At 53.6% G+C, this 27,439-nt stretch overlaps 2 protein-coding genes across 2 annotated transcripts in view; one reads left to right on the top strand and one right to left on the bottom strand.

Annotated features, from left to right (window-relative positions):
- Positions 1-23,448, top strand: part of ZC3HAV1 (zinc finger CCCH-type containing, antiviral 1) — a 33,354-nt gene extending 9,906 nt beyond the window's left edge. Inside the window, exons 2-9 of the mRNA XM_055140054.1 lie at positions 3,750-3,885; positions 5,611-5,866; positions 10,859-11,809; positions 12,702-12,785; positions 17,422-17,545; positions 19,760-19,928; positions 21,358-21,487; positions 23,342-23,448. Coding sequence (XP_054996029.1) covers positions 3,750-3,885; positions 5,611-5,866; positions 10,859-11,809; positions 12,702-12,785; positions 17,422-17,545; positions 19,760-19,928; positions 21,358-21,487; positions 23,342-23,448 — 1,957 coding nt within the window. The remainder of the gene's footprint in view (positions 1-3,749; positions 3,886-5,610; positions 5,867-10,858; positions 11,810-12,701; positions 12,786-17,421; positions 17,546-19,759; positions 19,929-21,357; positions 21,488-23,341) is intronic.
- LOC101552987 (60S ribosomal protein L26-like) lies at positions 16,246-16,751 on the bottom strand. Its single transcript, XM_004608229.2, has one exon. It carries the CDS (start codon positions 16,725-16,727, stop codon positions 16,290-16,292), a length of 438 nt encoding a protein of 145 aa, XP_004608286.2. The 5' UTR covers positions 16,728-16,751; the 3' UTR covers positions 16,246-16,289.
- Positions 23,449-27,439: the final 3,991 nt, after the last annotated feature.

Raw genomic sequence — 27,439 nt, 5'->3', positions numbered from 1 at the left:
TATTTAATTAATTTTTTTTTTTAAGTTCTGGGACCACACCTGATGATACTCAGAGGTTACTCCTGGCTCAGGACTTGATCCTCGTGACTCGAGGGACTGTATGGCATGTTGAGGAACTGAACCCGGGTCGGCTGCGTGCAAGGCAGACTCCCTACCCGCTTCTCTCTCTCTCTTTGGCCCCAGCTTGATTTAATTTTTTTTTTTTTTTTTTTGCTTTTTGGGTCACACCCGGTGATGCATAGGGGTTTCTCCTGGCTCATGCACTCAGGAATTACTCCCTGCGGTGCTCGGGGGACCATATGGGATGCTGGGAATCGAACCCGGGTCGGCAGCGTGCAAGGCAAATGCTCTACCCACTGTGCTATCTCTCCAGCCCCCTATTTAATTTTTTAAAAATGGTTTTTCTGGGGGCCACAGTGATAGTACAGTGGGTAGAGTGCTTGCCTTTCAGGAGGCTGACGCAGATTTGATCCCGAGACACCTCCCCTGCGCCCTGCCAGGAGTGATCCCTGAGCACAGAGCCAGGAGTAAGCCCGCCTTGAGGACCCTGGATGTGTCCCTAAAACAAAACAAGCACAGACACACACACAAAAGGATTTTGTTATGTTTTGTTTGGGGGCCACACCCAAGGGTGCTCAGGGCCTACTCCTGACTTTGTGTACAGGATTCACTCTTGGCAGTGCTTGGGGAACCAGATGGGATGTGGGGGATCGAACTCATGTACAAGGCAAGTGCACTACCCACTGTTCTACCTTTCTGGCCCCTGAAGAAAAGAGCTTTTCCTTGGGTTTTAGGCTACACCTGGCAGTGCTCGGGGATAACTCCTATTTGTGGTCTGGTTCTTATATAGTCCCAGGGATCAAACCAGGATTGGTCGCGCCCATGGCCCTCCTCGCCGTGACCCTCATACTATCTCTCTGCTCCTATTCACTGATATTTTTTATTCAATTTAATGAAAATTGAAAAGCTCTCCATGGCATATTCGATATGCCAAATACAGTAGCAATGATGGGTCTCATTCCCCTTACCCTGAAAGAGCCTCCAATGCGGCACTGCTGGGAAGAACGAGTAAAGAGAGGCTGCTAAAATCTCAGGGCTAGGATGAATGGAGACGTTACTGGTGCCCACTTGAGCAAATCAATGATTAACGGGATGACAGTGATACAGTGATACAGTGAATGAAAATTTAGGGAGGGGACTTCCCAAGAGGTAGTCAGGAGGTCTGGGGACGCCACCTGTGATTCAGACCACCTGGGCCTGCAATTCAGCGTGAGGGTCGGGGATGCGATGCTAACTGGCCACCTTGGGACCACCCCAGAGGTGCTGGAGGACTGCAGGACAGTGCTCAGAGGACTGCTTAGTGCCAAGGAATTAAACTGGTCAGCCTTTGGGGCTGGAGCGATAGCACAGCGGGTAGGGCGTTTGCCTTGCACGCGGCCAACCCGGGTTCGATTCCCAGCATCCCATATGGTCCCGTGAGCACCGCCAGGGGTGATTCCTGAGTGCAGAGCCAGGAGTAACCCCTGTGCATCGCCGGGTGTGACCTCCCCCAAAAAAGCAAATAAATAAATAAATAAACTGGTCGGCCTTGGCCTGGAGTGATAGTCCAGTGGGGAGGGTGTCTGCCTTGCACACGACCCACCCGGGTTCGATCCCGGGCATCCCCAGGAGTGATTCCTGACTGCAGAGCCAGGAGTAAGCCCTGAGTACTGCCCGATGTGGCCCCAAAGCCAAAACAAACACGCAAACAAAGACACCCCACGAAACTAGAGCAAACAAACCGGGTCAGCCTCTGTTCGCCTGGCCCCTGAGCTGCCTGCTTTGCTCCAGGCCAGCCCCGAGGCACCTAGGTTAGACTCAGAGCAGCTGGGTCGCCCCCACCTCCACCCTGCCCCAGTCCCTACTGTCTCAGCCCTGCCCAGCGTGTGCGGAGTCCGAACGAGAACAGCCCCCAGGCCTGCCCATCTGGCCGGACTGGGGCGGAGATTTACTGCGGATTCCAGTAACTCGTGTTCCCTGGCTGGAGGGGAAAAGCCAGGCGGACATTTGCTTGCTGCCCTTTGGCCTGAGATTCCTGGGACAGAGACAGTTCCTGCCTTTTCCAAGGCCATCTTGGCTTTTTTCAAAAGAGGAGTTATCTCCACTCCTGCTGTTTGAAGTTATCTCCCCGCAGCCCCCCCCCCCCCGTCCTCCCTCCCACCCGCCCTTCCTGACGGTTTGCAGGCTGGGTTTGCCCTCACTCCCTCGCTCGCTCACTGGCCAGTGCCGGGGACAGCCAGCAGCCTCTGAGGCCCCCTTGTCCTGTGTCCAGGGGACAACCTTGAGCTTCCAAACGCCAAGTGCTCGCTCTGACCCAGCCTTGCCCCAGTGGGTGGGAGTCAGGAAGCAAATTCTTGGCCTCCCCCGCCCCCGCACGGCCTTGAGTTCTCACCCTTCACCGCCCAGCACAGTGAGTGCTTTTCAGCCTTCTCCACGCACGCACGCACCCATGCATGCACGCACGCGTGGTGGAGCCACCAGGACGCAAAACCCCATGGGAACTTAGAGGATGGGGCGTCTGAGAAGTGTTGGAGTGTCACTCCGGAAATCCAGGAGGGCAGCTGGAATCCGGACCCCCAGGGGTGGGCCTTGAGTGGCAGGGTGTCCACCAGCTAGACCAGCAGCCCGGCATTTATTAGAAGGGCAGGAGCAGTAGCACAGAGGGGAGGGCACTTGCCTTGCAGCTGACCTGGGTTCGGTCCCTGACACCACGTGTGGTCCCCGGAGTCCCACCAGGAGTGGATTCCTGAGCACAAAGCCAGGAGTAACCCCAGAGCACTGCCTTGGGGAGCCTTTCACAGTGTTCCAGGGCTTATTTATTTATTTATTTTTAAAATTTTCTGAGCTACACCCAGCAGTGCTTGAGGCTTAGTTCTGACTTTCTTTTTTTTTTTTCTTTTTGGGTCACACCCAGCGATGCTCAGGGGTCACTCCTGGCTCTGCACTCAGGAATTGCCCCTGGCCGTGCCACATGGGATGGGACCACAAGGGATGCTGGGAATCTAACCCGGGTGGGCCGCGTGCAAGGCAAACGCCCTCCCCGCTGTGCTATTGCTCCAGCCCCTAGTTCTGACGTTTTGATCAGGGATCATTACTGATGGTGCTTGGGGGACCCTATGGAATGCCGGGATTGAACCAGGGTAGACTGTGCAAGGCAAACGCCCCACCTGTTGCACTATCGCTCTTCTGCCCCCCCCCCGCTTCCACTTATCTTTTTTTTAATATATTCTGGTTTTGAACTCCGGGCTTCACACTTATGAGGCAAATAATGCTTTTTTTGCTGAGCCACATCCCAAGTATATGCTTTAAACAGGACCGACCTGCCTCAATTTTCTAAGGATGCACACAAGGACTGGAGATACAATACAGCAGCTATGGCGTTTGCCTTGTACGCAGTTGACCTTGATTCAATTCCTGACACCACATATGGTCCCCTGAGAAACCGCCTGGGTCATTTCTGAGCACAGAGCCAGGAGTAACCCCGGAGCACTGCTTGGTGTGGACCCAAACCCCCCAAAACAAGAACAGAAAACACAGGGCGCAGCATCGACCTTCCCTGCCTCCACTCCCTGGGTGATTGCTTCCTTCTCCACGAGCTGGTTTGTCGCTCGTTTCCGCCCTGCTGGTCTCTGCGTGTACCGTAGTCACCAAACCCGCCACCTGAGTTCCTGGGGGGGTGAAGCTCTGACGCTTGTTCTGTTTCCTTCCAGGAATTTATGCAAATATTCTCACGATATTTTCTCAGAAGATAACCTAAATGTCCTGAGCGCACATGGGCTGTCGGGACTTAACGAAGAGGAACTGACAGTGCTCCTCCTCCAGAATGACCCCTTCTTTCTACCTGAGGTCAGTGCTGGGTGCTTCAGAGGCCAGCGGGTGTGGCATCTCGAGTGACCCCCACCCCCAACACCCAGTCAGCATCAGGACCCCCCCGGCTCAGCTGGCATGGAAGGCAGCCATTTCCCTCCTCTTTGAGTCTTTTTTTTTTCTTTTTGGGTCACACCCGGCAATGCACAGGAGTTACTCCTGGCTCTGCACTCAGGAATTACTCCTGGCGGTGCTCGGGGGACCATATGAAATGCTGGGAATCGAACCCAGGTCGACCGCGTGCAAGGCAAATGCTCTACCGGCTGTGCTATTGTTCCAGCCCCTTGAGTCTTTTAAAGAGTTGGAATTAGGAATTCCTCTGCCTATGCCAAAAACAGTAACAACAAGTCTCACAGTGAAGACGTTACTGGTGCCCACTCAAGCAAGTCAAGGATGACAGTGATACAGTGATACTGTGATACAGGTGGCTATTTGGGCAAGTGTGAGCTAAAGATATGGTAGTAGGACTTGGTGGGTCTGGAGAGGAAATCTGGAAACTTGCTGGGTGTATTGGTTTGGGGATACAGGCCATGCTATGGTCATAGAAGCCTCAAAACATTTGTTTTGGTTTCGTTTGGTTTTGGGGCCCCGCCTGGCTGTGCTCAGGGCTTACTCCTGGCTCTGTGCTCGGGGACACTCCTGGGGGGAGGGGGAGCATAGGTGATACTGGCGATTGAACCCGGCCTGACTGTGTTCGAGCAAGTTCCCTACCTGCCATACCATCTCTCCAGCCCCCAGTAAAATGTAAATTCAGTCCTCAGTCTCTTGGTAAGCCCAGACTGGATTGCCACCTATTGTATGAATAAAGTTTTATTGGAACACAGCCACGCCCGTTCACGTGCCTGTTGTCAGCTGCTGCTTTCTCCATGTGATGGGGAAATTGAATAGTTGCAACTGAGACCAAATACTTGCCAAGCCCAACAGATTTACTCGTAACTAGAATATCCGTATTGCTTTCTTTTTACTGAGGGAGGGTTGGGACACACTTGACGATGATGTTCAGGGGTTACTGTTGACTCTGCTCTCAGGAGTGACCCCTGGCAGTCCCAGGGAACCGTATGGGGTGCCAGGAAGCAAACTTAGTCAGCCTGGTGCCAGACAAGCACCTTACCCACTGCACCATCTCTCTGATGCCCAAGTATATTTATTCTCAACTGGAATATGTTTATCCTTTTTTCTTTTCTTTTTCTTTTTGGGTCATACCCAGCAATGCTCAGGGGTTACTCCCGGCTCTGCACTCAGGAATTAACTCCTGGCGGTACCTGGGGGACCATATGGCACAGGGACTCTGTGGCAGATCAGCTGTTGTCTTACACCTGTAAAACTGTTACTATTTAATTTAATTTAATTTTTTTGCTTTTTGAGTCACACCCAGTGATGCTCAGGGGTTCTTCCTGATGCCACACTCAGGAATCACTTGGTGGTGCTTGGAGGACCAGATGGGATGCCGGGGATTGAACCCAGGTTGGCCATGTGCAAGGCAAACGCCCTCCCCGCTGTGCAATGGCTCTGGTCCAACACTGTTACTCTTGACGTAACAAGACTTTACAGCATCACTCAAGCTGGGGCAAATACTCCGAAGGTTGTGCTCCTTGGTTTTTCCACTGCTTGCTTTTGAAACCTGTGCTCGCTTGCTCCTCCTTTAGCAGGGCGTGCGGCAGGTCCTGGGGACTGTTCGCCGACTCTCGTGTCTCCCTCCCGCAGATCTGCAAGAGCTACAAGGGAGAGAACCGCAAGCAGACATGTATGCAGCAGCCGCTGTGTGAACGGCTGCACATCTGCGAGCACTTCACGCGGGGGGACTGCAGTTACCCCAACTGCCTGCGGTCCCATAACCTGATGGACAGGAAGGTGCTGGCCGTCATGAGGGAGCACGGGCTGAGCCCAGACGTGGTGCAGAACTTTCAGGACATTTGCAACAGCAAGCACAGCCACAGAAGGAAGTCGTCTGCCTGGAAAGGTCAGTGCCGTCGGCTCTTCGGTTCCTGGGGTGACTAGGGATCACGCTGAAGGAACAGCTGTCTCTAGGGTGCCGGGCTGTGGTACAGGGGGTGCTCTGTACACCCAAAGCCCTGGGTTCTATCCCTACCACCGTGCAAAAGAGTTCCCTGTAACCCCTCTACCCCAACACAGAGAACTGTTTCTTTGGGCCCGAGTGATAGTACGGCGGGGAGGGTGCCTGCCTTTCATGCTGTCGACCTGGGTTTGATCCCTGGCATCCCTTATGGTCCCCAGAGTCCACCAGGAGTGATCCCTGAGTGCAGAGCCAGGAGCAACCCCTGAGTATCTTAAGGTGTGATTAAAAAAAAAAAAAACCAACTCCAAAAAAGCAAACTATTTTCCCTCGCCCACCATGACCATAGATATATACGTGGGTTTTATATAGTCCTCATTGTAGCATAGACATGATTTAGTGCTTTTTTTTTTTATTTTTTTTATTTTTGGGTCAAACCCGGCAATGCACAAGGGTCATTCCTGGCTCATGCACTCAGGAATTATTCGTGGCAGTGCTCAGGGGACTATATGGGATGCTGGGATTCGAACCTGGGTCGGCCGAGTGCAAGGCAAATGCCCTACCCGCTGTGCTATCACTCCAGCCCCTGATTTAGTGCTTTGATTTTGTTTTTGTTTTTCAACCACACCCAGAGGTGCTCAGGAATTACTCCAGAATTGCTCCTGACGGTGCTCTGGGGACCATTCAAGGTGCCAGGAATTGAACCCAGGCCCGGGGTGTGCGAGGCAAGCATCCTTCCGCCTTGCTATCGCAGAGTGTTTTTTTGGTGTGTGTATGTGTGTGTGTGGTTTTTATTTATTTATTTATTTATTTATTTTTATTTTTGGGTCATACCTGGCGATGCCAGTAGGGATTACTACTGGCTTTGCACTCAGGAATTACTCCTGGTGGTGCTTGGGGAACCACATGGGGTGCTGGGAATTGAACCCGGGTCGGCCTCATGAAAGGCAAATGCCCTACCTGCTGCACTATCGCTCCAGCCCCCTATTGCAGTTTCTTAACCTTAGTCAGAATGTCCCCTGCTTCCGACCGTGTTTCCTTCCTGTCACCCCCACCCCCACCCCCACCCCTTGTCCTGTCAGCTAGCCGCCTAGTCTTTTGAGGACCCCAGTTTATGCAGTTTATATGTGTGGTCCCTTTTGAATATCCTGCCTCCTCACGGGGGCCCTCTGTCCGGCAACTGAGAACCGCTGGCTCAGTTTTCTCACTTCCTCCCCCCATCAGTGGACATACGGAGACACACAGTGTCGTGGTTGAAGCTGACTTTATTTTTCAATACCATTTCCTTTCTTTTTAAACCTGTTTTCTTTTTTTTGCCCCTTGACCAGAAATCAAATCTTTTTTTTCATTTGGCCACTTTGGGCGATACTCGGGGGAACCATATGTAATGCTGGGATTGAACTTGGGTCGGCTGCATGCAAGGCAAACACCCTACCTGCAATACTATCATGCTTGGCCCCCTTAAAAAAAAGGAAAATGAAAAAGAAAAACAACAACAACAACAACAACAACAACAACAGGGGTGATGTTGGGTCCGAATTTCAGATCCCAGCTGTGGAGAGACCAAGTCCACACATGATAACACAAAAGCAAAGGAACTTTATTGCTTGCGCGAGGGAGGGTCCAAGTCTCATCCATCGCAGTGGAGGCTTGTCGAGCACCCGGACTCCTAGTCACAAGCGGTTTATATAAGTTTCAAAGTTCCAAAGTTAAGCTAGCACTAAGGTAACAGTGTTCCGGCAACAGTTAAACAATAGTTTCCAATAACAATAACAGTTCTAGGATTACATAGGCTACCTGTTCCTTGCTGTTAACAAAAAGATAATTTCTGGGGCATAATGACTGAGACATAGTGATTGATGGAGCATTTATTGGGCCCAGCAGCTTCCCAGGTGGGTTCAGGTTGGCTAGTTACATTGTTTCATTGCTGGGAACCTAAGTCTGTTTCAGTTCCGGGAACTGCACTGAGGCTTACCTGATTTTGCCGATTTCTACTTCCTGGCATGGCATCAGTTTTGCCCTAACAGTGATAGTTCAGCTGATAGCTTGCCTTGAACAGAACCAATCCAGGTTTGATTCCCAGCATCCCATAAGGTCCCCGGAGCAGCGCCAGGAGTAATGACTGAGTGCAGAGCCAGTAGGACCCCCTCAGCACTGGTGGGTGTGGTTCCCAAACCCAAATTAATTAATACAGTTAAAAAAATTTTTTTTTTTCTTAGTTAAAAAGGGGAAAGGGCTGGAGCGATAGCACAGAGGGTAGGGCGTTTGCCTTGCACGCGGCCGACCTGGGTTCGATTCTTCTGTCCCTCTCGGAGAACCCGCCAAGCTACCGAGAATATCTTGCCCCCACGGCAGAGCCTGGCAAGCTACCCGTGGCATATTCAATATGCCAAAAACAGTAACAAGTCTCGCAATGGAGACGTTACTGGTGCCCGCTCGAGCAAATCAAAGAGCAGTGGGATGACAGTGATACAGTGAAAAAGGGGGAAAAGCCCACAAATCCTTCGGTGAGGCTCTGGCTCTGGCTGAGCGCGTGCTTCTCATGGGCGGAATCCCTGGATTCCGTCCCGGCGCACGCTTTATAAATAGACACACAATGATGTGTAGGGGCAGGGGGACCCGCTCTTAGGTCGGCCGCAGTGGTCGTGTGTGACAGGCATTGTGCTCCACCCCCGCCTCCCCAAGGCCCTGGGCCCCCAGGGGAGGTCCTGGTTGTCCCTGAACGCTCCGTAGGAGGTTCCTCTCTTGAAACAACAGTGCTCCATCAATTGCTTAGAGCGATTGAATCTATTTCTTCGAATGGTGGCTGGTTGAAAATAGGAAATCCTGTCTGAGCTGTCGTGTTGTTTTTTTTTTTTCTTTTTGGGTCACACCCGGTGATGCTCAGGGGTTATTCCTGGCTCTGCACTCAGGAATTACTCCTGGTGGGGCTCAGGGGACCATATGGGATGCTGGGAATCGAACCTGGGTTGGCCGCATGCTGTGCTATCGCTCCAGCCCCACCGCCTAAGCTGTTGGTCTATGTTCCCGGGCCTTAAGCCCTAATACCACCGGGCCCATGAGTGTTGCTGACCTCAATGGTTGGTCATGGCCACCTCACAAGTTTGTACATTGTTTCCGACCCACTTTTTCAGCTTTTTGAGTGAGAACGAGACTCTTCCACCCTTTAAGTGACTCTTCATTTCTGTGACCCCCACAGACCTCCTTTGCCTGTCATTCTAGCTTTGAATTCTCTGACTTAAGCTACCTCTTAAGAGGAAGCCTACCGTATTTGACTTTTTGACACTTTCTGTTTGTTTTTCTTTTTGGGTCACAGGCACATGGAGTGCGATGCTCAGGGCTTACTCCTGGCTCTGCACTCAGGAATCACTCCTGGTGGTGCTCGGGGGATCATGTGGGAGGCGGGGATTGAACCTGGGTCAGCCACTTGCAAGGCAAACGCCCTGTCTGCTGTGCTATTGCCCCAGCCCCTGTGACTGGTGTATTTCACTTTTCACAATGTCCTCGAACTTGGGTGTTTTTTTTTGGGGGGGGTCACACCTAGGGGTGCTCAGGGCTTACTCCTGGCTCTTTGTTCAGGGCTCCCTCCTGGCGGTGCCAGAGGGGCTGTATGCAGGGACACGGGCTGAAAAGCTGGTGCTTCACTGCCTGTGCTATTTCTGCAGCCTCTGTCACGTCCTAGGACTTTGTCCACGTGGTAGCCAGTGTGGTGCTTCCTTTCTTGGGGCCGGAGCAGCAGTACAGGGGTAATGAAAACTCCAGATTCAGTGGAACTGGGAACGGACGACTTCCCCCCACGTCCCCCTGTTTCCGGCAACTTGGCAGTCACACCCACAAGCCACCTCTGGCTGGCGCCAGATAATATCAGTGGCCACGATCCAGAGACTCATTGTCCTCTCTCGGGAGAGAGCATAACACGACTCGCCATGGCCGTGCCCCCGGACCCCGCTCCAGGCTGTTTCATTCAGGGCGCCCCAGAGGAGGGTGGGTGAGGCCCCTCCCCGCCCCAAGGGACCCAGCCCCGGCAGCCAAAAACCTGCAGAACTCAACTGCCGCCACACTCATGGCCATTCTCCACACACTCGGGCCGAACCTCACATGAAAGTAACCTGTTCCTGGACATCTCATACTCACACCACTCATACTCCAAGAGTAGCACACCACATTTTCGATGGGGTTTAAAGTAGAAGGCAACCAATCTTAGAGGGCAATATTTTGTTGTTGTTGTTTTTGGGTCACACCCCACGATGCTCAGGGGTTACTCCTGGCTCATGCACTCAGGAATTACTTCTGGCAGTGCTCAGGGGACCATATGGGATGCTGGGAATCAAACCCGTGTCGGCCGCGTGCAAGGCAAACACCCTACCTTCTGTGCTACCACTGTGCTACCACTCCAGCCCCAAGAGGGCAATATATTTTTTACAGATACACAAACACACAAAATGCACAATATTTGGCAAGGCTCAACCCTTAATAGCATTAGTAATCTCTTATAGAAGGGCTTAATGGCCGCTGGGAGAAATACAACAATCTTCACACACTCTCCCCTAAGGAAAAATTTCTGGAGGATTTTCAGCAGTTTATTCATAACAAACAATACAAAATGAATTGTTCTGATTGTGCTTTGGGGCAGGGGTTGGGGTTTGGAATGGAAACATCCAAAATATAGTGGTGGGAAGGTACAATGGTGGTGGGATTGGTGTTCGAATATTAAATTTGTAATCAAATATTGTGAACTACTTTATAAAAATAAAATAAAATAAAAAATAGTGCAGTGGGGAAGGTGCTTATCTTGCCAAGCCAAGTTCAATCCCCGGCTGTCCCATATAGTCCCGAGCCGCCAGGAGGAAGCCCTGAGCATGGCCATCATGGCCCCAGAACAACCCCCCCGAAGGGAATCTCCTTCCTCCCTCTCATCCCTCTGCTCGGCCTCCCCAGGTGCTCCCGCCCACCGCAGAGCCGGGCCCCCCAAAGGCAGAGGCCAGAACCGAGAGCAGCCGCTCCAGACCCGCGAGTTCCTGTCCACGGCCTTGCTCTCTGAGCTGCAGGAGGCCCCCCCGGAGGAGGTGTCCGCTCTCACCTCCAAGTTCCAGCACCTGGGGAGCCCCGAGGGCCCGCCCCCTGCCTCCGTCTCCTCCAGAGTTGCCCGAGTGGGGGCCCCGGGCTTGGCAGAAGGGAGCCAGCGGCTGTTGGAGAACGGCAGCTCTGAGGATTCCAGCGCCCGTGGCCTTTCTGGTGCAGACCCCTGGGGCCCGTGGCAGGACCCCTCATCCTGGCGGAAAGTGCTGGCTCCCAGCGGAGAGAGCTCATGTCCGCCTGCCTCCAGCCCTGTGCCTTCGGCGCCCCCTCTGAGCCCCAGAACCTTCCAGAAGAACGAGAACAGAACCCTCTCAGAAATAGAGATTTGGATGGACGGACGGGCCCAGGACAAGCCTCTGTCCTTCCTGGGGGACGCCCCCCGGGCCACAGATCTACCTTCCACCAGATCTTCCCAGGACAGAGCCGCAGCCACCAGACAGAGAGAAAAAGCGTCTCCGAGGACCCCGGACCCCAGAGCCTCCCAGGAGAGCAGGGGCAGACTCCCCTCAGAAATAGAGTTTTGGATGGACGAAGTAGCCCAGGACAGGCCTCTGCCCAACGTGGCGGACGCCAGATCCCCCCAGAAGATGAAGGACGGGAGCGTCTCGGAAAAAGCAATCTGGGAGAACGGAGGCGTCCTGGATGAGCCTCTGTCCTTCCTCCCGGACACAAGGGCCCCGGGTCAACCTTCCGCAAGACCTTTGCATGACCAGGTCGCAGCTGTGAAGACAGTCAGATCCTGGGACCTGGACCACAGAAGCCCGGCTCCCACCCACCCCCGGGGCCCCGGCATTACTGCCGAGCCTGCAGGTAAGACTCACGGAGCAGTGCTTATTGCTGGGAACCCCGGGGAAATGACACTCGGGGCTCGTGAAGCCCTGGACGTGGGGACTGCGGCCAAGGCCCTGGCTGGGCAGGCACGCGACCTGGCTCCAGCCCCACAGCCAGAGTGGGGCCGGGTGACTAAGGGGTCAGGAATCTGAGCCTTGGAATAGATGCCCTGCCCGCCCCCCCACCCCCAGAAGACGGGAATCATTTCATCCTGTGCTTTTTTTTTTTTTTTTTTTTTTTTTGCTTTTTGGGTCACACCCGGCAATGAACAGGGGTCATTCCTGGCTCATGCACTCAGGAATTACCCCTGGCGGTGCTCAGGGGACCATATGGGATGCTGGGATTCGAACCTGGGTCGGCCGCGTGCAAGGCAAACGCTCTACCCGCTGTGCTATCACTCCAGCCCCTCATCCCGTGCTTATAGCGACCCTTTGCTCAGGCCACACGGGTGGGCTCGGGGACCCCACACCACAACCCTGTTCCCCTGACCAGTGAATGCGGAGGGGCCCCGGGCTCCATCCCAGAGGGAAGAGGTGGTGGTCACGTGTCTCAGGTCTGCCCAGAGCTGCCTGGCCAGCGGTGTCCCCCTGGAACGCCCCCCCGCCCCCCGAGGGGTCGGGGAAGGGGCTGCTTGTGGGGTACACTGAGGCAGCAGAGGATTTAGCTGTTGCTAGATTGAGGCCTCCTGTCAGGCGTGGGGAGCTGAGCCTAGCTCTCACATGACCCCCTGCCGGGCGCCCCATCCTGCTCTCCCGGGCTGCGGGAACCGAGCAGGGGACGTTTTCCCGCGCAGGCCTCTGGTTTCCGACGGGGAGACCATGTTCGGGGTTGGCCTTGAGCCCGGCCCCTGGGCCTCTCTTCCGTTCTGCAGGTGTCCCAGCAGAGGACCAAAACCACGACAGCGAGAAGGACGCGATCTGTCTCGGCCACCTGTCCCAGGGCTGTCCACTTCCTCGTGAGTAACTGGGCCGGTTCCCGGGAGTGGGAGCTCCATGAGAGGACTTGGATCCACTGTGACGCGCGGCGAGCGCCGAGGCCCTTGCGGGAACCCACTGGATCGGGGGGAGGCGGGCGCCGAGGGGGGGCAGGTCGCCCACACGAGCACACCTCAGGGAAGGCTGGAGTGCAGCGGGCAGGGCACTTGTGTTGCACGTCACCGACTGGGCTTGATCCCTGGCGTCCCGTGTGGCCCCCAGCACCGCTAGCAAGGAAGCCCTGAGCACAGCCAGGTGTGGCCCCAAAACAGAGCCAAAAGCCATGCCCACGTTGGGGCTGGCCCTTCTGCTGCCCAGCCAGCCTGGGTCATTTGACCCCTTGATGGATGCTTTCCTTTGTCGTGGGGTGGTGTATACACACTCTGTGCTTAGGGCTTACTCCTGGCTCTGTGCTCAGGGGTCACTCCTGGCAGTGCTCGGGGGACCATATGGGGTGCCGGGGATTGAACCTCCAGTTGGCTGTGCACAATGTGTGAGGAAAGTGTGTCGGGGTGGGGGAGGTTGTCAACGCTTGGTACACGGCTTCTGGGGCCTGAGAGCTGCCTCCCGGGGGAGGGACGAAGAGATGGGAACCACAGACTGGTCAGTGGCCACTTTATTCAGAACTAAGCAGCCTTACTATCGAATATCTGAGGGGGATGTGAAGGTTCAGAACTCCACGTGGGTGTGATGGATCGTTTATAGAGGTAAAGGTTTTCCAGAGGTTGGGCTGGAGCGATAGCACAGCGGGTAGGGCATTTGCCTTGCACGTGGCCGACCCGGGTTCGATTCCCAGCATCCCGTATGGTCCCCTGAGCACTTCCAAGAGTTATTCCTGAGTACAAAGTCAGGAGTAACTCCTCTGCATCATTGCTGAATGTGACCCAAAAAAGCAAAAAAAATTTAAAAAGGGGGGTTTCACAGAGGTAATTCTTCGGCCAGGATTGACTCAAGGAGATGCTCTGTCTCGAGACTTTTCTGAGAAATCTGCCAGGGGCAACATTCCATTCCTTGCTGCTAGTTCATATTAAACAATTGTTTACTTCTTATTAACATTGGCAGTTATTTAGATAAACACAGTAAGAAGCATACATTCCAAAGCTGAGATCTTTAGGCTCCGGGGACACAAGTACAAAGCTGGCTTTTACCGTAAACCCCAGACTATGTCCTCAGGCTGGTTTATCTTTTCCTACCCCATGGGGTCCTGTCTTTCTGGTCATTACGGCTTGTATCATGACCGTGCGTTATGGTTTCTAGACCAACCCATATCGAAGCCAGGGTAGCTCTACTGCTTGCCCTGGCTTCGTCCAGAGATCCCTCGGTGGGACCCAGCTTTCGGAGATGTTCGGAGCTATGGCAATTGACGCCGGAGTCAGGTATTATGACGGAAGCCCAGGAGTCGGATATTTCAGAGTCAAATATTAGGGGAACAGCATTAAAGGTCTCTCTGTGTTTAAGCAAAGAACACTGATCTATAGTAAGATTCGGAAAGGTTATAGGGGGAAAGGGAAAAGCAAATAATTCGCTACAGATGCAAAGTCTGGGGTCCCCGGAAGGTTTGGCTTTATGTAAGTTACCAAGCCCGACTGGGGAATCTAGTAGGGAACAGGAGGAGAGGTAAAGCACAAAGGAAAGGTTAAAGATACACTCAGTGATTAGGAGTGCTCAGAGAGCACTGTAGAGCAACTCACTGATGAAGCCTAACGTGTTTGGGGTTACTATCCAGCACAACGCAAGTGGCCTACTGGCTGGAGGGCATTTGTCTCCCAGCCCCCTATTTATTTATTTTTTTTATTTGCAAGAAAATGCACGTCATGTGGATTTTTGCCATTTTAAACATTTTAAAAGTACGTTTCCGGTCTTTCAAAATGGAAATGACTCACTATGAACCGCCTCTCCCAGCCCCTCCTTCAGCTCCCAGCAGCTGAACTTTTCGTTTTTTTGTGTCCGCAAATAGGACAACTCTGGGTCCCTCAGCAGAGTGTCCTGGTGTGATCTTCCTTTTGGCTTTTTTTGAGGGGGCGGGACCTGGGTCTTGGAGGTCACACCCAGCGAGCGGTGCTCAGCGCCTATATCTGACAGTGCTCAGAACGACCCTTGGCAGTGCTGCGGCACCGTAAGTGGCTCAGGGATTTTTTTGGAGGGGGAGAGGGCGCACCCAGCGGTGCTCCGGGTTTCCTCCTGGCTCCGTACTCAGAGATCACTCCTGCTGGTGCTCAGTAGCCAGATGGGATGCTGGAGCTCGGACCCGGGTCAGCCGTGTGCAGAGCAAGGGCCCTTCCCGCTGTGCTGTCTTTCTGGCTTGATCTGAACCAGGATTGGCTCTCTGCAAAGCAAGAGCCTTGACCCCTATACAGTTACCCCTGTACTGTCTCTGCCCCCCACTCCCACCCCCCCATTTTTTCCTTAATGACTGACCTCATCCTTCCTCCAGGCTCTGCCTGTTGGAATCTGTATGAGGATTTCCTTCCGTTTCACTCTTGAATAATTTCCCGTTGCGTGGATAGGCCTTGTTTGTTTTTTTCCACTCGCCCTGTACTGGGCACCTGGGTTACGTCTGCATTTCGTCTTAGTTGAGCCATACCCAGCTATGCTCAGGGGCTGTTCTTGGCTCTGTGCTCAGGGCCCTCCTGAGTGGTGCAGGGATGGAACCCGGGTAGCCATAGGAAGGCACGCGCCTCACCTGCTAAACATCTCTGACTCTGCTTTTGGATTTTTTTTTCCTCCTTTTGAGCAATACCTGGCAATGCTCAGGATTACTCCTGGCTCTGGGCCCCGGGCTCACTCCTGGCAGGACTCGGGAGACAATATATGGTGCCAGGAAAGATACCCGGGTCAGCTGTGTGCAAGGCAAGGGCCCTCCCTGCTGTCCTATCTCTCCGTCCCTGCTCTTGGAGATTCGAACACAAGTATCCTAAAGCAAGACTGGCCCACTCCTGGTATCCCTGTTTCGCCATCCACCCTGCATTCATCTAGTGCCCGTAATCAGTGATGCCATGATTGCTGCAGCGAGCGTGTAAGCTCAAGCCATCATGCGCCTTGTAAGGAAGAGCTGAGCTAGGAGGGCGCAGGGGCTGGTGACAAGGGGGAGGGTTAGGACATATGATGTCAGCTCAGCATCTAGGGAGGGATCCGTAGCGGGGACCTTTCTGGAAGTGGCTACGAGTACGTCAGGTCTCAAGGAAACACAGGGAAAGTAGAGAATGGACCAAACATGCTGACCTCTCAGTGTCTGTGTTGCAAGCCATAATGCCCAATAGCAGAGAGAGAGTATGGGGAATATTGTCTGCCATGGAGGCAGGGGGAAGGTGGGAAAGGGGACATATCCTCGGGATATTGGTGGTGGGGAATGTGCCCTGGTGGAGGGATGGGTGTTTGGTCATTGTGAGATTGTAACCCAAACATGAAAGCTTGTAACTATCTCACAGTGATTCAATAAAATTTTTTTTTTCATTTTACAGTTTTTAATCAAGTTGTATATAACTTTATTCCTGCATCTTCTCAAGCGTTTCTTCCTTATATTTGCCCTTCTCCTTTCCTACTTGGCGAGACTTGGCTTTGCATTCAAGGATCTTTTTGCGATCTTTGTCCAGTTTTAGCCTGGTGATAACCACCTTACTGGGGTGAATGCCCACATGGACAGTTGTGCCATTTGCCTTCTCCCGCTGGACTCGTTCAATGTAGATAACATATTTCTTCCTGTAAACCTGGACTATTTTGCCAATTTGCTGACCTTTGTAGTGTCCCCTCACAACCTGAACCTCATCGTCCTTCCGGATGGGCATGGATCGCACATTGTACTTCTGTCTCAGCTCTTTGGAAAGAGGGGAAGACATAATCTTCCTACGAATGTGGGAAAGTGCATTGAAATGCCTCTTACGGTTCTTGCTCTGGTCAGAAGTCACAAAAGGATTGAACTTCATTTTGGCAGTTACCACTTCAGCAATGGCCGCAGAAGGGAAAAAAGGATTCAATAAAATTTTTAAAATTAAAAAAAAAAGGGAAACACAGGGAGCCACCTGGGAAGCATCTGGTGCCCCCCGATCCATTTTGGGGGTACAGAAAATGCATTGATAAGGATTTGGAACTCCCCGTGGCAGTGGCTTGCCACGTGCCGAAGCTTTGTTCTTGTTGCTTTATTTTTCTTTCCCTTTTGTGGTGGCAGTGATCCGAGTTACACACACCTGTGGTGCCGGGGCACGTGGCATTATTATCAGGGCCGGACAGCTGTTCCACTGCCACACCCCTGCACCTCGCAAGTTTTGCTTTCTGCCAAGTCTCCATGGGGAGCGAGGAATGTGGAGGTTCGGATCTGAGGGTGCCCAGAGAGGGAAGCGCTTCTGTGTGGCCTGGAGGGGAACAGGGCACTTGGCAGGTTCACTGGATTAGAAAACCCTGGGGGCTGGAGAGATAGCACAGTGGGTAGAGCCTTTGCCTTGCATGCGGCCGACCCAGGTTCGATTCCCAGCATCCCATATGGTTTCCCGAGCACCTCCAGGAGTAATTTCTGAGTGTAGAGCCAGGTGGAACCCCTGTGCATTGCCGGGTGTGACCCAAAAAGGATTAGAAAACGTGCACAGGAACCTGTTTTCTCACGTCTCTTCTCTGTCTTTGTAGAAAGCTGCCAGAAAGAGCATTTCCCTCTGCCCTACCAGTGGCAGGTGTTTACCAAGGATACCTGGGTGTTGCTGCAGTCCTCGGAGACCATCGAGAAGTACTACTGTGACCCCCAGAGCTCCGTGTAAGTTGGCAGATTGTAAGATCTCTGTCATTTCATAACAAGCAATGCGAAAGGGAGTATGGGGGAGACTGTCTGCACAGAGGCAGGGGGAGGGATGGGATGGGGGGATCCTGGGGACCTTGATGGTGGAAGATGTGCACTGGTGGAGGGCTGGGTGATTGGTCGTTGTATGACTGAAACTCAAACAGGAAAGCTTTGTAACTGTGTCTCATGGTGATTAAAAAATAATAATAGTTTAGGGGCTGGAGCGATAGCACAGCGGGTAGGGTGATTGCCTTGCACACGGCTGACCTGGGTTCGATTCCCAGCTTCCCATATGGTCCCCCGAGCACTTCCAGGAGTGATTCCTGAGTGCAGAGCCAGGAGTCAGCCCTGAGTATTGCCGGGTGTGATCCAAAAAACCAAAATAATAATAATAATAATAATAATAACCTGTCATCCCGTTGCTCTTCGATTTGTTCGAGCGGGCACCAGTAACGTCTCTCATAGAGAGAGATTTATTATTACTGTTTTTGGCATATCCAATACGCACGGGTAGCTTGCCAGGCTCTGCCGCGTGGGCTCAATACTCTCGGTAGCTTGCCGGGCTCTCCGAAAGGGGCGGAGGAATCGAACTCGGGTCGGCCGCGTGAAAGGCAAACGCCCAACCGCTCTGCTATTGCTCCAGCATTAATTTAAAAATTATAAAATAAAGTAAACATTCTGAATAAAAAAGAAGCTCAGATGATAATTAAATAACCATTTAAGTAATAGGTAAATAAATTGGGGAAAAAAATAAGACATACTGGGGCTGGAGCAGTAGTGCAGTAGGTAGGGCGCTTTCCTTGCACACAGCCAACCCAGGTTCTATCCCCGAATCCAGATGGTCCCCTGAGCACCGACAGAAGTGATTCCTGAGTTCAGGGCAGGAGTTGATGCAGGCTAGGCAGAAACAGTGTTGGAGGGTCTCTGTTCATTCGTGATTCCCAGGTTCCTCAATATTTGAAAATATTGAATAATAAAGATGCTCAGACTCAGAGTTGGAAAGTAGAAAAGTTTATTGGAAAGTAGAAGAGAAAAAAGGAGCTCCCCAAGTTGGGAGAAGCTTAGTGTAGGACGAAGTGAAGGTAAGGGAGTTTGGTGAAGACTTTTAAAGGTTCCTGGCATGCCTTTTCAGAACTTACTCCTGGTGGAGTAATTGACTCAAGAATTACTCCTAGTGGTGCTTGGGGGACCATATGGGATGCTAGGAATTGAACCCGGGGTGGCCTCGTGCAAGGCAAATGCTCTACCTGCTGTGCTATTACTCCAGTCCTGCCTCTTGTGTTTTGTTTTGTTTTTTTTTTGACATTTTGGGTCACACCTGAGTTATTCCTCACTTTGCACTCAGGAATTACTCCTGGCAGTGCTCAGGGGACCATATGGGATGCTGGGAACCGAACCCATTGGGCCGTATGCAAGGCAAATGCTCTACCCGCTGTACTGTCACCCCAGCCCCTCTTGTGAGTTTTTAACTCATTTTCTAACATTGAGCTAGTCGATTGCTTTGCGAGCACTGGTTTTATTTTGAGATTTCTTTGAGAAGGGACAGCATTAAACACGGGGGAGGGGCCAAGTGACATTGTCTCTGTGTAGAATTCTCAATTCTTTCTTTTTTTAATTTTATTTTTCATAAAGTTGTTCACAATCATTGATTACACTCAATATTTCAACACCAGTCCCACCACCATTACACCTCCCCACCACCATTATTTCGAATTTTCCCACCACCACTCAAGCCTGCCCCCAGGCAGATGCTAGATAGTTTTGTTTTGTATTGCTTGTTATAATCAATTCTTTCTTGAACGTTGTCAAATATGGAAGCTTATAAAGAAAATAGGAAGTAGCAAAAAAAAAAAGAAGACTGGGTTGGGGAGGGAAGCCAGAGCCAGTACAACAGAGTAGGGCGTTTACCTTGCATGTGGCTGACCTGGGTTCAATCTCCAGCATCCCATGTGGTTCCCTGAGCACCACTGGGGGTAATTCCTGAGTACAGAGCCAGGAGGAACCCCTGAGCATCGCCAGTTGTGACCCAAAAAGCCTAAACAAATAAGTAAATAACGTGAAAGAGGTGCCATGAAAAAAAGAAAATAGGAAATGCCTTTTAAGCTCTGGGGCTTGACCTGTGCTTTCTGGGAAAGACCATGTTCTAGAAGTCAGTGGAGCATTTTCTGACTATAAAACCTTGCCTCTTAGGGTTACCATCGAGAGCCTCAGGATCGATTTTCTAGGAATGACTTGTAATTCTTTGCCCATCCGCCGCCTCTCCACGTGTTCCTCGGTCAAGGCAAAGGGCTTGCCTTTCACCACCAAGTGGATCTGGTACTGGAGGGACGAAGGAGGGGTGTGGATCGAATACGGAAAGGTACTGAACTCCTCAGAAGCTCTTACACATCCCACTTCTGTTTGGTTTGGTTTGGGGGCCACATCCAGCAGTGTCAGGGGGTGACTCAGGGCTCTACACTCTGGGGTCACTCCCGGTGGAGCTCGGAGTGGGTCTCGGAGTCAAGCCCGGGTCATCAGCACCCTCCCTGCCATCCTATCGCTCTGGCCCCCAAACATGCCACTTTTATGAATGCGTCGTGTGTGGGCCTTAGGATGTGGCTCGGTGGACTGGAGCTGAGGCTTTGTTTGGGGGATGCTGGGGTTTGGTCCCCGACTTCTCGTGGTCTCCCGGGCTCTGCTGGGGGTGCATATCGGGACCTTTCCAGTCTGCTCGGGTCTGTACCCCGCCTTGAGCTAGAGCGATCCCCCTGACCCACACATTCTCAGATTCAGACCTTCCCCTGTGTCTGGGCCAGGGGTCCTAGCCTTACATGGCGGTGGGGGAAAGGGGTCTTTCTCCCCCTTTTATTCTAGCCCCTGATGCCAGCTGGGATGTCTGGAGACCCCTGGGCTGAGGAGAAGGGCCAGGTGGCTCCTGTTTAGACTTGGGGAGCAAAACCTGTCTTGTGGACCCATGTTTTATCTTTTTTTTACTTTTTTTGGGCCACGCCCTAGGGTGCTCAGGGCTTATTCCTGGCTCAGTGCTCAGGAATTTCTGACCTGGGATTTCATACGCTATATATATGGTGCTGGAGATCGGCGATCAGAATCGGGAGCTGAACCAGGGTCTGTCACATGCAAGGCGGGCACTTTAACCCGAGGAACTATGCCCTCCTTCGTATTTCATCTTATTTTATTTTTACGACACTTGGCAGTTCTCACGGCTTCCTCCTGGCCGTGAGACCACTCGGTGGTCACTCCTGGTGGGGCTTGGGACACCCTAGGGGGTGCCAGGGATCAAACTCGGGTCGGCTGCCTGCAAGGCCAGCGCCCCACCTGGTTCCTGTGATTTGCTTGTTAAAGAACCCACGAAAAGGGGGCCGGAGCAATAGCACAGCGGGTAGGGCATTTGCCTTGCACGCGGCCGACCCAGGTTCGATCCCCGGCATCCCATATGGTCCCCCAAGCACCGCCAGGAGTAATTCCTGAGTGTAAAGCCAGGAGTAACCCCTGAGCATCGCTGGGTTGTGACCCAAAAAGCAAAAAAAAAAAAAAAAAAAAGAATCCACGAAAAAAGGTGGAGGGCTCTTGTCTTGCTCATGGTCAGCGTCTTTGCAGGGCACTGCCTAGCCCTGCGTCCATCCCAGCAGTACACAGAGCTCTGTCTGCCACCCCAGGACGGGGCAGGCGAGTGGGAAATGGCCCGGCGGGATTTCCTTCTAAATCCAAAGCGAAATACTGGAGAGTGGCCGGAGGGGGTTACTGGAAAGCGAGGCCCGGAGGCCTCACGCGAGTCTGTTTCCTGGCAGGAGGACGGCCGGCACCAGCAGGCTGCGAGCGTCGACTCCTCCTACCTGGAGACCATCTACTGCAGCTCCTCCAGGGCCGTCGTGGTGCCCTTTCAGGCGGGCAAACGGAACTACGAGCTGAATTTCCGAGGTATGTTTCTGGGTTTTTTTTTTTTTTCTTTTTGGGTCACACCCAGTGATGCTCAGGGGTTACTCCTGGTTCTGAACTCAGGAATTATCCCTGGTGGTGCTGGGGGGAACATATGGGATGCTGGGGATCGAACCCGGGTCGGCCTCCCCCGCTGTACTATCGCTCTGGTCTCTCTTGAGGCACGTTTCTTGCCCTGGGCAGGGACGCCGGCGTCAGGGCCCTTGATGGTGAGGCACCCCCGGGCGAGAGGCGGCAAACGGGGGCTGGCAAGAGCCTCTCCCAACCCCGAGAATGAGAGGTTGGACAGTGAGGCCCGAGAGCTTGTTGCCCCCTCAGCCAGGCTGAGTACCCTGGGGCCGCGGGGGCCCGTGGCCAGGCTGTGGAGGGATTTCCAGGGGCCACGGTGCAGACCACGCACCGCCTCCGCCCTTCCCCTGAGATGCCCTCTCGGGCTTGGAGATGGGCCTTTCCCCTCTCCCCGGGCACGCTGGCTCGCTTCTGGAGATCCTTCTAGCTTGAAATCAGGCAGGACTGGACTCACCATTGAAGGTCCTTGTCCCCTACCAGCACCCCCGGGACACTCTTCCCCCATCTTCCCCCAGGACTTAAGCTGTTGATCCTGTGCTCACGGTCGGGACACTCCACTCCACTCACTCCTGCAAGGCGGGTGCTTTTTTTTTTTTTTTTTTTTTTGCTTTTTGGGTCACACCCAGCGATGCACAGGGGTCACTCCTGGCTTTGCACTCAGGAATTACTCCTGGCGGTGCTCAGGGGACCATATGGGATGCTGGGATTCGAACCCGGGTTGGCCTCGTGCAAGGGTTCCCGCTATGCTATTGCTCCAGCCCCACTCCGGCAAGGCGGGTGCTTTTTGCCTCTGAGCCATCCCCTGGTTCCTGTGATTAGTGGTTAAAGAACCCACGAAAGGTGTAGGGCTCTTGTCTTGCTCATGGTCAGCTCTCTGCTGTGAACCCTGGCACCCCGCATGGTCCCTCGAGCCCACCAGGAGTGCTCCCTGAGCACAGAGCTAGGAGTAAGCTCTGAGCACTGCCAGGTGTGGCCCCGAGATTAATAAAAAAAAAAAAACCCAACCCAGAGCGATAGTACAGGTGTAGGGCATTTGCCTTGCATGCTTTGCAACCCAGGTTTGACCCCTGGCATCCCTTATGGTCCCCTGAGCACTGCCAAGTGTGCAGAGCCAGGAGTCACCTCTGAGCATTGCTGGGTATGGCCGTAAAACCAAAATAATTTAAAAAAATTTTTAAAAAGTAGTTGCTTAATCCTTAGCGTAGTCCTGGCTCTGTGGCATTGCCGAGTTAGTGATGGCTTCGTACCAGGCGGGGAGGGAAACCGTCCGGCTGAGGCAAGTCCGGTCCAGCACGAGTCACGATGTTTAGGGCAGCCTCACTATGTGGCCTCCTTCCCGGGCCTCCCCTTTACCATCGCACAGAAGTTAATTGCCCAACGCCCATCCGCCTCTGTCCTTCCTTCCAGGGGAGGCTGTGAGGAGACGGGGGTTTCTCACGAGGTTTTCATCCAGAAGGATTCTCTCTCTCTCTCCCTATCTCTCTCTCCCTCTCTCTCTCTCTCTCTCTCTCTCTCTCTCTCTCTCTCTCCCTCTCCCTCTCTCTCTCTCTCTCCCCCTCTCTCTCTCCCTCTCCCTCTCCCTCTCTCTCCCCCTCTCCCTCTCTCCCTCTCCCTCTCCCTCTCCCCCCCCCCTCCCTCTCTCTCTCTCTCTTCCTACCTGCCCAGTTCACCCCAGAGTGTTGGCCCCGTGACCAGCTTCTGGAACCCAACCAGACATCCTGGGCTGGCGCAGGCCCTTGATTCTTGCTTTCTCCTCTCTGTCAACAGCCATGATTCAGACCAACATCATCTCCAAGACCCAGAAGAAAGTCCTCCGGAGACCGGCCTTCGTGTCTGCCTGGGACGTAACTCGGATGAAACGCGAGCTAGAGTAAGTCTGCGTGGGAACCGGCCTCTCTCCCCCGTCCTTTGCTCTCCCCCTCTCCAGCTCTCCCCCTCTCCAGCTCGCAGACAGGATGGCGCCCCCTCCCCAGCCCAGCGCAGTGCAGCTTCCCCGCCCCCCTTCCTTCTCCCCGCACTCTCCCCCAGCTGCCCCCTCGTAGCAGTTTGTAAGTTCTGCCTGGTAGTAAGTAGAGTTGCTTCTAGAACTTTCTCCCCCAGCCTCGATCCCTTCCCGCTCTCCTCTCTGCCACACGAGCAGCTTCCCCAAGCTCCTAAAATATTTGCAAGATGAACGTGATGCAACGGCTCTGCCTGCGGCGCAGTGTGTGATCCGAGACTGCACCGAGCGACCCGGGGGTGGGGTAGGAGGCTGACCCGAGCCACGGGCTGAAAATCAGGAGAGCTTTGGAACTGTATCTCAGGGATTCAAATAGAAAAGATTTTTTTTTTTTTTTTGCTTTTTGGGTCACACCCGGCGATGCACAGGGGTTATTCCTGGCTCTGCACTCAGGAATTACTCCTGGTGGTGCTCAGGGGGACTCTATGGGATGCTGGGAATCAAACCCGGGTCGGCCACGTGCAAGGCAAATGCCCTACTCGCTGTGCTATTGCTCCAGCCCCAAAGATGGTTGTTTTTTTTTTTAAAAAAGGAAGGGCTTTGCGTATGTTGACTGTGCTCTCTCACCTATGGGGGTTTGCTGCCCAGAACTCGAGCAATGGGGTCGATGACAAAGGCTGCACAACTGGGCGGGGGCGACTAGCAGGAGGGTCGGTAGGAGGTGGGAGTGAGGGGCCGGGAACCGGAAGGGGCACGCCGTGAAACTGGAATAAGCGTTCGGGGAGATTGGAATAAACGTGACCTCCCCGCCCAGCTGGGCTGCCTGTCCCCTCCTTCAAGCGTCCGCTGGGCTGGCGGCAGTGGCTGGCCGGGGTGGGGAAGGGGCTCGTGCCACCGGAGGCGCACGGCAGGACAACACTCGGGTGGCCTCTTAGACGTGTTGGTGGGTGGAAGGGGGGCGGGAGGAAGCTGGGCACGGGGTGTGACGGGAATCTCTTCCTCTCTGGACAGCCCCCTGCAGGTCCAGGTGCCGACCTCGCCTTCAGCCGCGAGCCCTCTTCCCCAGGCGGGCAGCCCGCACCCGAGCGGGTACCAGGTACTCGAATCTTCCCCTCCTCTGGGGCGGACGTGTTCTGTAAAGGTGGGGAGAGAAGCATCGGGTAGCGAGTGTGTGTGTCTGGGGGTGAGAGAATGGGCGGGTGAGTGCGGCCTCTAGGGACTTGGCGATCAAGCCGCAAAGGCTGGTGACTGTCCACTGCCACAGAGAGCAGTGGACACCCCCTCCCCGCCCCCTCCCCCCGTGGTGCTGTGTTTGGAGGTGGACAGCCACACCCAAACTCACTGGGCACCCCTGGGGAGAGGCCCGGGTACTTCTGCAGAGAAGTTCTGTGCGGGACCAGAGCCCCAGGGAGTTTTCTGAATAAAGTGACCCTCGCCATCTCCCCTCCCCCATGGGGGCTGTTTGCTGAGGCGCTCCCACTTCCACTGCCCCCTCTCAGTCTGGGGTCCTGGGGTCCTCCCGATACCTTTGCACTGGCGTGAGCCAGAAAGATGCGAATGAATGGACTAACCCAGATGTCCCGGAGGGCCTTCCCTCCGCCCTCTCTCACGCTGCTTCATGGGCCTGAGAGTCCGCCTGGACAGGCTTCGTGTGACCGGAACCAACTGGCAGAGTCCTGAGCCCGCTTAGCGCACGCGCAGCCAGAGCGGCCTCGTGGCGTGCCCCAGGCACCCACCCCATCCCTGCCACCGCGGCCCCCCGACTTCACACTCATCTGCTGCAACGAGGTTGAGTTTGTCTGTTTGTCTGTTTTCCCCGTCAGTTGTCCGAGCTCAGCAGCCAGGATGTGGAGTATGCCCAAGTAAGCAAGTGCTTCAAGGCGTCCATGAAACAGTTCAAGATTGACAAGATAAAGAAGATCCACAACGAGAAGCTCAGGGATGCTTTTTACAGGTGCGTGGCTACACGGTGCGGCTCCTTCGTTCGCAAGGACGCGTCAGCCTTTGCGAGTTCTGCTCCCGGTTTCTCTGGGCGCATAGTTCTTTCAGCTTGCCTTCCTGCTCTGGGGTGCACACGCCTCTGTCCTCTCTTCTTTCTCTCCCTTTCTCTCATTTTGGGGCCACACCTGGTGGTACTCAGAGACCATTCTCACCTCAGACTACCTCCCCTGCCCCCGAGACCCCTGCCCTCGCCACACACACACACACACACACACACACACACACACACGCACACACGCACACACACACACACACACATACACACACACACACACACAGGGACCCTGCAGTGCTGGTTATCAACCTGCAAAGCCACACACTCTGCTTTGTCCTCTTTCCAGCCCCTTGAGCCTCTCGCTTACCAGCCCATCATTTCTAGTTAAAGTGTATGTCAGTTCATGTTTATTTATTTGGTTTTCTTTTTTCTTTTTTTCTTTTTTTGCTTTCTGGGTCACACCCGGCAATGCACAGGGGTTACTCCTGACTCTGCACTCAGGAATCACCCCTGGCGATGTTCAGGGGACCATATGGGATGCTGGGATTCGAACCTGGATCAGCTGCGTGCAAGGCAAACGCCCTACCCGCTGTGCTATTCCTCCAGCCTCTATTTTTATTATTTTTAAAATTTTTTCTTTTTTTCTTTTTTTTGGGGGGGTCACAACTGGGCGATGCTCAGGGATCACTCCTGGTTCTGCACTCAGGAATTACTCCTGGCGGTGCTCGGGGTCCATATGGGATGCTGGGAATAGAGCCCGGGTTAGCCACGTGCAAGGCAAATGCCCTACCCACTGTGCTATTGCTCCAGCCCCCAGGTTTTCTTTTTAAAATGTATATTTAAATTGAGTCACTGTGAGACATGCAGTGAAAGTTTCTCATGAATGAGTTTCAGTCATACAATGTTCTAACATCTATCCCTTCATTGTACTTTTCCTGTCACCAATGTCCTCAGTTTCCCTCCCTCCTGCCTCCCCCACCCTTCCCCTGTACCCTGCCTCTATAGCAGGCACTTCTCTCTCTTTCTCTGTCTCTGTCTCTCCATCTCTCTGTCTCTTTCTCTGTCTCTGTCTCTCCATCTCTCTGTCTCTTTCTCTGTCTCTGTCTCTCCATCTCTCTGTCTCTTTCTCTCTCTCTGTCTTTCTGTCTCTGTCTCTCTGTCATTTTCCTTTCCTTAAAGGCACTGTGGTCTGTCATATGTTACTGAAAGGGTACCATGCATGTCCCTCTGCCTCCTTTCAGCACTCAGTTTTGTCCAGAGTGCTCATTTCCAACTGTCACTATCATAGTTCTCCCCTCTCTGTCCTAACTGCCCTCCCTGGTTAGCTGTTGCTGCTGTTAGCAGTTGTAGCGCCACCCTGACAGCTGTTGGAATGAAACCCCAGGACCATGAGCTTTCCTGGGGGTTCCTGGAATGAGCCAGAAGCGCAGGCGCGTGGCTTGGGATGGAACTCGTGTGTTTGCTTTCCCAGGAGGAAAATGAAGACTCCTGGGAGTCTTGAGAAAACCTTATTTTCTACACCACCGCTCAACCAGTTGGCGTCTATCTGCACGAATAATTTCGACTGTACCTGTCCTGGATTTTCTGAACCCAAATACGGACTTGGTTGGTACTGGGGAAGCCATGAGCAGCATCCCAGTGGGAGGGTTAGGTGCTGGTCTCCGCATGCGCAGACTTGCGCTGTCTTTGGAGGTGTCACGGTTTGCCGTGATGGTGTCTGAGAGGGAGGGAAGAAGGGAAGGAGGGAGAGAGAGAGGGAGAAAGAGAGAGAGAGGGGGAGGAAGAGAGGGAGGGAGGGAGAGAGGGAGAGAGAGGGAGGGAGAGAGAGGGAGGGAGGGAGGGAGGGAGGGAAGAAGGGAAGGAGGAAGAGAGAGAGGGAGGGAGGGAGGGAGGGAGAGAGAGGGAGGGAGGGAGGGAGGAAAGAGAGAGG

Source organism: Sorex araneus, chromosome 1 (assembly GCF_027595985.1).
Source record: "Sorex araneus isolate mSorAra2 chromosome 1, mSorAra2.pri, whole genome shotgun sequence".
Classification (NCBI taxonomy): domain Eukaryota; kingdom Metazoa; phylum Chordata; class Mammalia; order Eulipotyphla; family Soricidae; genus Sorex; species Sorex araneus.
The sequence above is the reverse complement of the archived record's forward strand: the minus strand, read 5'-3'. Positions and strand labels throughout refer to the sequence as shown.